General features: G+C 39.3%; 1 protein-coding gene across 1 annotated transcript; it reads right to left on the bottom strand.

The window, feature by feature from the left end:
* Positions 1–9,494: 9,494 nt before the first annotated feature.
* Positions 9,495–10,385, bottom strand: LOC109215964. The gene is made up of 2 exons (XM_019380088.1): positions 10,272–10,385; positions 9,495–9,893 (listed from the first exon to the last, which is right to left on the bottom strand). Exons 1-2 carry the CDS (start codon positions 10,383–10,385, stop codon positions 9,495–9,497), a joined length of 513 nt encoding a protein of 170 aa, XP_019235633.1.
* Between the last annotated feature and the right edge of the window lie 585 nt (positions 10,386–10,970).

Raw genomic sequence — 10,970 nt, 5'->3', positions numbered from 1 at the left:
AAGGAATATTGATATGTACTTGCTTCAGAAGGTTCAGGAATTTATTGTAGGAAGCATTGTCCTTAAAGTTTTGCAATCTTTGCAGGAAGGGAGGGGGGTGGCTTAGCTACTATAGGTTATGGTGGCCTTTCCACTCCCTCTTTTGTCGGTCTTTCTTCAATGATTTCTTCTGTTGCCTCATCTTCCACATTAATCGATTTTTTAGCAAAAGTGACTTGTTTTCTCTTTTTGGAGGGCACTTCCACCAGTTCTCATCCATTTCGCAGTGTCACAACATTACCATGAGCATTGAGATTCGATTCAGTGTCACTTGGAAGGGCCCCAGCTGGCCCAGTATTTTGGCCACTAGCAAGTTTCCCCATTTGTTGTTCTAGATTTTGAATAGTTGTTGCTTAATTCTAATTGTCAGCCATTATCTTCTTTAGCATCTCTTTAATATTTACCATACGGTTAATGGGTTGGTCAACCTGTGGTGGTTGAAATTATTGTTGAGGAGCTTGTGGTCTGTATTGGTTTTGAGTACCTTTATTTCTACGCTATGAAAAGTTTGGGTGGTTCGTTCAGTTCGAGTTATAGATGTTCCCGTAATAATTTGTCTGGCCTTGATTTTCATTATCCACAAAGCATATTGACTCTAGATTTGCTGGGTATAGATCACTCATGTGACAAACTTCACAAAATGCATGCACTTGCTGCACTGGTTGAGCTTGTTGTTTATTGAGAACCATGGCTATTTTATTGAATTGGTTGGCCAATATAGCAACCTGTGCCGATAATGTAGAGACTACATCTAACTCAAGGACCCCTCTAGTTTTGTGGACTGTATGCCTACCTGTTTCTCCTTGCCAATCAGGATTACTCTTGGATAATTTGTTCAACAATGCATAGATTTCATCAAAAAGTTTCTCCAAAACTTGACTACCGGCTGCAGCATCTACCACGATCTTAGTCTAAGTGTGTAGGCCTTCTATGAAGGTATGATCCAACACCTCATTAGTGTGATTATAATGAGGAAAATCTCGAAGCAACCCCGTGAACCTCTCCCAAGCAGAATATAAGGACTCATCCATTTAAAAACAACTATCTCACTTCTGATTTTTGTAGCCTTGACTGAAGGGAATAATCGTGCTAAGAATTTGCAAGCTAAATCATTCCATGATGTAATAGAGTTAGCCGGTTCCGCCCTCAACCATCTCTTTGCTTCGACCAACAGAGAGAAAGGAAATAGTGTGAGTCTCACACAATCCCGTGTGACTCCATTTGTGATATAAGTATCATTGATCTCGAAGAATTTCAAAATATGTTACAGCGGATCCTGATGTGGCAGACCCATAAATTGCCCGTTTGTATATAACACCGGAATCATGTTCAATTTAAGCTTAAAGTGCCTAATGATTCTGGGTTTTACGATGCTAGAGGTGACATTAGCAATGCTAGGCATTGCCAAATGGGTGCGCGTCTGTCATCTCCACATGTAGTTGAACAAGTACCTGAAGATTATTTGTGTCCCTTGCTTCTTTCAACCATTTGTGAAATGTTCTCTCGGGTTCTGGGTCAAAGCTTGAATTCTATCTTGGCTCCTGACCCGTCGCATTCAAGCAAAGTTCCTGATAGAGTAATCAATAAGAAAAGTTATACTTAACGAAATAAATAACAAAAGCTAAAAGTAGTACAGTAGTCAATATTTAAGTCTTCGGCAACGGCACCAAAAGCTTGTTGCTCCCAAAATGCACCGCAAGTATACATGATCAACAAGTAATATAATAATGAGTAGAGTGTCGAACCCACAGAGACTTATCTTTAACTATCTATTAATTTATACTCAAATCGTTACTAAGTTAAGTCGAGCAATGTTGAGTTTTGTTACAATTAACTAAGGAAGAAACTTTAACAAACAACTAATTTAGCACAGTAGAAAATTGGTCGTGTTGTGAATTAATAGAGATAAACATTCCAGGGTTGTGATCGATTCACCAATACTATTGTATTCTATCTAACTCCCATTTTATGCAATTTGCTCTATAGTTATTAATTAATCGAGTAGTGTGTGCTCGTAGTACTCTCCCGAATTACTATGCGCCTGCCCAAAATAGATTAATGCCTATATTCCTATGAAATTAACCTACCAAGAATGCATTAAGATCACATTATTCAATTAAGCATGGTAATTAGGTATAATCGTATCCTAACCACAAATCTGCCCCTACTTTAGAGTTAAAATCATGACCTCTTCAATTCTTCTCTATTCTAAATGTAGCTTTATCAAGCATAATCCAGATAGTAGATAGAACTTAAGCGTTGGCCAGGCAATCAAGCAATTAAGCACAAAATTGAAGAAACAACCATATGATAGCAAATTGTAATCAAGGAGAAGATAACGTCAAAAAATAATATTCATGGCTAAATCACAACCCCTGAACTTATGGGTCTTAGCCACTCCTGATAGTACTAAACAAATTCACAAGTGTTTGAATGGCTGAAAATACTAAGAAAAATGAAGGAAAACTGATAATCCTTGCTCCCGAGTGTTTCTCACGTGTATTATGCTCTCAAAAGTCGCGTCCCCCTTCAGTTTAGGTTTAGAACTACTTTTAAACGAGTTGGGGTCGTGTAGGGCTGTCAAACCCAAGTCACGAGAAAAGTACCCGACCCAGCGTCTAGGGCAGCGCATTGCACTGGCCCTGCGCTGAGCTGAATACCAAGAAAAATCAGGGCCTACCTGCAGCGCCCCAGGTAGCATGTCACGCTAGCGTGTGCTCTTTTCTCTTATCTTTTATTTTTGCTCTAACTCTTTCCCTCTCATTCCACATCACTTTTGGTTGACTCCTACACATAAAAAGACCACAATTTATCTCAAATTATCATAATATACATGAGGCGACTTGCATATAAATGCATAAAATTTGAGTAAAATATGAGGCGACATGCATATAAATACACATACTTTAAGCCGAATATCAATAGGTTTGCGATGTCAGTTGATGAGCTGAAGTGGTTAGATAAGTTCACAAAGTTGTGTCGTCCTCACTTTACTAGCACACCTTTAGATGATGCTCATGGAGTTTTGGATCGTTATCATAAATATCTGCGCAATTTGGGACTAGTCGAGTCCAATGGAGTTGCTTTCACCACCTTCCAGATGCAGGGTCTGGCTAAAAGATGGTGTCAGGTTTATGAGATGGGTCAACCAACAGGATCACCTCCTCTTACATGGGATCATTTCTCTTGAGTATTTTTGGAGCAGTTTATGCCATCCACTAGGAGAAAGGGGCTGAGGAGGCAGTTTGAGCACCTACAACAGGGTAAAATGTCAGTTACTAAGTATGAGATTAGGTTTACATGCTACTACTCTGATTCCCATTAAGGAGGAGAGAGTGAGGAGATTTATTGAGGGTCTCCAATGTAGTATTTGCCTTGTTATGGCTAGAGAGACAGAGACATAGACTTTATTTCACCAGGTTGTAGAGATAGTGCATCATGTAGAGTGTATGCGCATTGAGACTAGAGAGATGATGCATGGTTGGGACAAGTGGTCCCAATATTCAGGAAGCTTCATTCGTACCTCATCTGGGGGCCGAGGTCGATTTGGGAGAGGCCATTCTTGCATGCCAGTTTATCTTTCACCACAACCCAATCGAGGAGCTTCAGTGCACTCTTCATTCAATGCACTCCCAGCGTAGAGCTCTTACCGCACTCCATCTGTTCAGGGTTTGTTAGTATCAGGTCCTTCCAGTGGTTATTCTGGTTCACGGGGTCCGACTTAGGCCCCACAGTCATTTCCAGTCAGATGTTGCTATGAGTGTGGAGAGTTGGGGCATGATAGGAAATATTTCCCCTGTCTCTGTAGAGGTCCAGTGCAACAGAGAGGTTAGACTATAATTCTCGCACCGATTGCTACACCACCCACTTAGCCAGCTTGGAGCAGAGGTCATCTAAGATGTGGTCAAACTAAATGTTATGCATTTCTAGGGAGAACTGCAGTTGTTGCTTCTGATTCAGTGATTACAAGAATTGTTTCTATACGCCACGCAGATGCGTCAGTATTGTTTAATCCTGGTTCTGATTATTAATATATGTCATCATACTTTGCTTCTTCTCTGGATATGCCTCGTGGTTCTCTTGATGCTCCCGTGTATGTGTCTACATATGTTGGTGATTTTGTTATGGTGAATTGAGTTTATCAGTCATGTGTGGTCACTATTTGTGGTTTTGAGACGAGAGTGGACTTCCTATTGTTAAATATGGTGGATTTTGATGTGATAATGGGTATGTATTGGCGATCACATTAAGAACGTGACATTAGCGATGTACGAGTTGCCGAGGTTGGAGTGGAAGGATTCTCTTGGTTGCACTCCTAGTAGAGTTATTTCATTCTTGAAGGCTCATCAGATGGTTAATAAGGGAGTTAGGCGTATCTAGATTTTGTCGGAGATGTTAGTGCTGATACTCCTACTGTTGAGTCAGTTCTAGTAGTGAGGGAGTTCCCCAATGTGTTTCCTTCAAACCTACAGTGCATGCCACCCGATAGGGATATTGATTTCAACATTGATTTAGTGTCAGGCACGCAACCTATATCTGTTCCTCCGTATCGTATGGCTCCATCGGAGTTGAAGGAAGTGAAGGAGCAGTTTCCAGAATTGATGGATAAGGGGTTCAAATGACCTAGTGTTTCACCTGGCCGGTGTTATTTGTTAAGATAAGGGATGGTTCTATGAGGACGTGTATTGATTATCGGCAGTTGAACAAGGTGACCATCAAGAACAAGTATCCCCTGCCGTGAATTGATGATTTGTTTGATCACCTTCAGGGTACCAGGGTATTCTCGAATATTGACTTGAGATCAAGGTATCATCAGTAAAGATCAGGACTTTGGACATTCCTAAGCTTGCTTCAGGACTTGTTACGAGCATTATGAGTTTATAGTGATGTCTTTTGGTTTGACTAATGCCCCAACCGCCTTCATACATTTGACGAACAATGTATTCTAGTCCTATTTGGATTCTTTTGTCATTGTTCTCATTGATGAAATTGGTGTATTCTCGTAGCAAAGAGGAACATTAACAACATTTGAGGATCGTGATCCAGACTTTAAGGGAGAAGAAGTTGTATGCTATGTTCTTCAAGTATGAGTTTTGGTTAGACTCGGTGGCATTATTTGGTCATATGATATCTAGTGATGGGATTAAGGTGAACCCGAAGAATATTGAGGCAGCTCGGAGTTGGTCCAGACCTTCTATCGCTACAAAGACCAGGAGCTTTTTGGGTTTGGCTGGTTATTACCGTTGCTTCATAAGGGGATTTTAATCTATTGCATCCACATTAACTAAGTTGACTTAGAAGGCCGCTCCATTCAGGTGGTAGGATGAGTGTGAGGAGAGCTTCAAAAGCTCAAGAAAGCTTTGACTACTACTCCAGTGTTGGTTTTGCCTTCAGGATCAGGGTAATATACAGTATATTGTGCTACTTCATTGTTTGGCATTGGGTGTATTTTCATGCAGGATGCTAGGGTGATTGCCTACTCGTCGCACCAGTTGAAGTCCTATGAGAAGAACTATCCAGTGCATGATTTGGAGTTAGCAGCTATTATAGATTTGGAGGCATTACTTATATGGCGTGTCTTGTAAGGTGTATACGGATTATCGGAGTCTCCAACATCTGTTTAAACAGAAAGATTTGAATTTGAAGTAGCAGAGATGGCTGGAGTTGTTGAAGGATTATGAAATCACCATTCTTTATCAACGGGGGAAGGACAATGTGGTAGCAGACGCCTTGAGTAGAAAGGCAAAGAGTATGGAGAGTTTAGCATTTATTCGAGATGAGGAGAGGCCTTTTGCCATGGATGTTCAGGCTTTGGCCAACAGATTCGTGAGATTGGATATTTCGTAGCCTAGTGGAGTCCTTGCTTGTGTTGTATATTAGTCATCTTTGTTGGAGCAAATTAAGGCTCGTCAGTATGATGATCCCAATTTTCTTGTCCTTAAGAACACGATGCAGAGACGTGGTGCTAAGGAAGTGACTATTGGTGATGATGGTGTGTTGCGGCTTCAGGGCCGGATTTATGTTCCTAATGTGGATGGATTGAGAGAGTTGATTCTGGAGGAGGCTCATAGTTTATGGTATTCTATTCATACGGGTGCTGCAAAGATGTACCATGATTTGAAGCACCATTATTGGTTACAGAGGATGAAGAAAGACATTGCTGAATATATTGCTCAGTGTTTGAATTGTCAGCAGGCCAAGTATGAGCATTAGAGACCTGGTGGTTTGCTTCGGAAGATAGAGAAACCGAAATGGAATTGTCAGCATATCACTATGGACTTTGTGGTAGATCTTCCACAAACATTGAGGGTATTTGACACAATTTGGGTCATTGTATACAAACTCACCATGTCTGCACATTTCATTCCAGTTATGACTTCCTATGCTTTGGAGTAGTTGGCTAAGATCTACATCAGGGAGATTGTTCGCTTGCATGGTGTACCTATTTCTATCATCTCGAATTGCGGCACTCAATTTACTTTGCGTTTTTTGGAGAGCAGTTCAGTGTGAGTTGGGCACGTAGGTTGAGTTGAGCAGTGCATTTCACCCTCAAACGGATGGGCAGCCTGCGGACCATTCATATTTTGAAGGAAATGTTAAGAGATTGTGTCATAGATTTCAGATGCTAGTAGGATCAGTTTCTACCTTTAGTGTAGTTTGCCAGTAACAACGTCTATCAGTCAAGCATCGAGATAGCTCCATATGAGGCATTAATGGAAGGCGATGTCATTCTCCGATTGGTTGGTTTGAGTCTGGCGATGCTAGACTATTGGGCATATATTTAGTTCGTGATGCTAGTGACCATATTACATTGTTGTTATCATTGTTTGCTACTTGGTTGCTTTATCTTATCTCCATCGTTCCCTGAGCCAATGATCCATCGGAAATAATCTCTCTACATTTATAAGGTAGGGGTAAGGTCTGCATACACACTACCTTCCCAGGCCCCATTTATGGGATTACACTGGGTTGTTGTTGTTGTTATTTAGGAATCAAGTTTTATCGTAAATGATTGAAAACTTTGTAAGAGATATAATTCGTCTCAATTTGCATTTTCTTTATGTATGAAAAGTTGAAGAGTTAACAAGAATACGTACAACATTCAACCTCACTTTTCTGCTACACTTCTTCTACAAAAGTTGTAGCATTCTTACAATGCATCAACAATGACAGTAAAGATAGGTGGGTATGCATGATACTAATTAGTCATTGAAAGTTGAGTTAGAATTGTTGTGCGAAGAAGTTAATCTGTACATTCATTCTCTTTTCACTTATGTAGAGAAGAAGGAGCAGCGGATCTCTTTTTAAGAAGAAGGCAGAAGCAGCGGAGAAGACGACGAGGCAGCATATCTCTTTCTATGTTATGACTAATTTTTAGGTAAATAGTTGTATTTTAAACAATAGCCTAAAAGTAACTTTCTCCCCGGTTAATAATGTTACTCTTCCTTGGGGCGCAGGCCACATGGGAAATATCTTTTTCCTATATATACTATAATAAAGATTTATTTATCAATTTTTTTAAAGTTTTTTTTTTTGGATTAAACAGACACTTCTATTAATAAAAAACTGTTATTAAAAAACTAGGTAGATGCATAACATCCTCCTCCAAATTAAAAGAACTGGAATAAAGCCTATACTAGTTACATTCACGGACAAACAGAGTTATATATCGTCTAGCGTATGGATTACGATTAAGAAAGTGCAATGTTGACTGCCATTTGACTGTTGATCTCCCTTGTATGTGTATGTATATTGCCACTTCTCTGCGCATCCTCTCTGAATCAGTGGCGAAGTCAGGAATTTTCTCAAGGTGTTCAAACTCGAAATAAGTAAAAAAATAAATCGGATAAAGGGTGTTCAATACATGTTATGTACATGTGGAATTTAAATCTAGGATGAATCTGGGGATGCATATGAATACTCTTCCAGGCAGCTTTAGGGAATTGAGGAAGTAATTAGATATAAGTCTTCTTTATCTGAAATTTTTCCTTAGTTTCTAGTATAGATAGTTTGCTATCAAGATTGCCTTATAGTGCATTCATCTGCATCATTGTATTCTTAGGGTGTGTTTGGTATGAAGGAAAATGTTTTCCATGGAAAATGTTATCCTAGAAAATGTTTTCATGAAAAATGAGTAGTTTTATCACTTATTTTCCCTTGTTTGGTTGGTGGGTGGAAAACATTTTCTGAAAAATATTTTCTATTATTTGGTTAGAGAGTAGAAAATATTTTTTTTAGGAAAATATTTTTTATGCAACTCTCCTCACCCCTCCCCCTCCCACTCCCCCACCCCTCCCCCTCGCCCATCCCTTCCCCAAGTCTCTAAAAATTGACACAACGCCAAAGCAACTAATGTGTTGGTCTTTACTTTTTTTACGTAAAACCGCGAACTTTCGTTTAACGCCGTAAACTTTATATGATGTTCTAAACCCATAAACTTTCAAAACACATTCAAAAACTCTAAACTCATAACTTTGGAACTTGTAGAGATTGTCGAACCCTGTTAAACCGACCAGCAAGATATCTGGAAAAAAGATTAAACATTGAAAATATATATAAAAAAAATATTTTTTCCCAGGAGGAGGGGGGCAGGGGGTATGTGCAAATTTGAAAATTACAAAAAAAAAGTAAAAAGAAAAATCTTTTGGGGGGGGGGTGGCAGTGCAAGGGTGGGGTTTGGCGCGGGATTAAGCAGGGTGGGGTGACCGGGAAAAAAACTGAAATTTTAAAAAAAAATTCCTTTTTGGAGAGAGTGGTGGGGGTGGGGTTTGGGTGGGTGGGTGTGGGGGGGTGTGGGGGTGGGTTGGGGGATAGGGTGGGGAAGGTTGAGAAGGAGTTTTGGAAAATATTTTCCCATCTCTTGATAAGGAAAACATTTTCCTCCAATTGAAGGAAAATGAGTTGATAAGGAAAATGTTTTCCAAAATATTTAAGCCAACCAAACATGGAAAAATTGGAAAATATTTTTCGGAAAATATTTTTCTTCATACCAAACACACCCTTAGAGTCAATGATTTTCCTTAACACCCAAGCAACTGCCTTAGGTGTATGCATGGTTGCCAGGTCTCTTCTTTATATAGTAACAATGAGTCCATCTAATCCAGAGTGAATCCTTTTTCCGTGCAAGTGCCCATAGCTGTTTTTGGAAAGCTGCTTTGTTCCAAAGTCCCATATTGATAATGTTCCGACCACCAAAAGCCTTTTGTTGACAGACTTGTATCTCAGACTATTAATGCTTTCCTAGATGTAGCACTTGTGCCAGTCTCTAAGAAGGTTCTACATACAATTTCAATCAGCTTCATGATCCTCTTGGGCAATACAAAGATCTGAGGTCAATATGTGTGTATACCAAAGATCACAGACTTAATCAACTGCGCTCTCCCGGAGTAGGAGAGCATTCTAGCTGAGCAATAATTCACTCTTGCTATAATCTTCTTCACTAGTGGCAGACATTACTATATGTTTAACTTCTTAGTAGACAGAGGTACTCCCAGGTATTTGAATAGTAGTGAGCCCTCTGCATATCCTAATAAGTTAATCAGGTCCTCCTTGAGATCATTATGCACCCCAACAACATACATAGAACTTTTTTCAGCATTTGTCTGCAAACCAGAAGTAGCAGAAAACCTTTGAAAGGTTTCCCTAAGTACAGTGATGGAGTTTATATCGGCCCTGTAAAATATAAGCAAATCATCAGCAAAATAGATATGTGTCACCCTAATCCTTTTGCATCTTGGATGGTATTTGAACTCCTTAAGCCTAGGCAACTGGTTCATCTCCCTTTGCAAATGCTCTATTGCAATAACAAAGAGGTAGGGGGACACTGGATCCCTTTGCCTAATCCCTCTCTTAACCTGGAATGTCTTTGTATGTTCACCATTAAAGACCAATGAATAGGACACTGTGGTTACGCATTCCATAACCCAACTGATGAACTTCTAAGAAAAATCAAGATCCGATAACTTGTATATGAGGAAGTTGCAAGTCCAATGTATCATATGCCTTCTAATATCCACATTCAGGACACACCCAGGAGATATACCTTTCCTATTGTAGCCTTTAAAAAGTTCATGACTAAATAGGATGTTATCAATAATGCTTTTCCCTTCAATGAAAGCTGATTGTGAACTCCCAATAATCACTTCTATAACTTTCTTGAGTCTATTTGTCAATATCTTAGAAATGATCTTATATAGTATGGTGCAGCAAGCTATTGGTCTGTAGTCTTTCACCTGAGATGGTGCAGAGACATTAGGGACCAATGTGATAGCAATGCAGTTCCACGCCTTCATCAATATCCGTGTGAGAAAGAAGTGATTCACTGCTGCATAGAAATCTTGTTTCATAGCCTCTTAGTGTTTAGTGAAGAACTCTATAGGACACCCATCCACACCAAGAGCTTTGTCAATTGGCATGTCCTTAATGGCCGCATCAATCTCCTCTAGTGAGAGGTCCTGTATCAGTTCCTATTGGTGACTTTTGGTAAGGCAATTCCCACTTTCAATAATGCATGAATTTGGACAAGGCATTAGTCCATTATCTTCACCCCATAAGCTTGGTAAAGAATATTAGGAATTCCTTCTCCACTAAAAGTTTTCAGTATTCAATAAATATCAACTTTTTTAACAATTTATATACAGTCGCTCTTAAAAAGTTCTCACCCCATTATTACTATCTTCAATTAAGGGATTCAATTATATTGTTTTCTTTTTTCTCTTCTCTTCTCCTCTCTCCCTCTTCTTCTATGCAAATTTGACTATCAAAATATATAGCTTTTCACTTAGTGGTGCTCCTCACTTTCTACGACGAAAATCACACATAATATTTCGCACTCATCAACACACATAAGATCTACTGTACTACATTTGATTAATGAGAAAAATAAGATGTTGATTTATTTAAATTAATATGGTTGCTAAACATTAAATTTA

The sequence above is a fragment of the Nicotiana attenuata genome, unplaced genomic scaffold (assembly GCF_001879085.1).
Source record: "Nicotiana attenuata strain UT unplaced genomic scaffold, NIATTr2, whole genome shotgun sequence".
Lineage (NCBI taxonomy): Eukaryota > Viridiplantae > Streptophyta > Magnoliopsida > Solanales > Solanaceae > Nicotiana > Nicotiana attenuata.
The sequence above is the reverse complement of the archived record's forward strand: the minus strand, read 5'-3'. Positions and strand labels throughout refer to the sequence as shown.

What these genes read in the sequence shown, in the direction of transcription:
- LOC109215964 (XM_019380088.1), bottom strand. Translation starts at nt 10,385, where the DNA reads ATGAAACAAGATTTCTATGCAGCAGTGAATCACTTCTTTCTCACACGG. An exon ending in ATGTCTCTGCACCATCTCAG is followed by an intron (nt 9,894 to 10,271) that starts GTGAAAGACTAC and finishes AAGACATTCCAG; the next exon opens with GTTAAGAGAGGGATTAGGCA.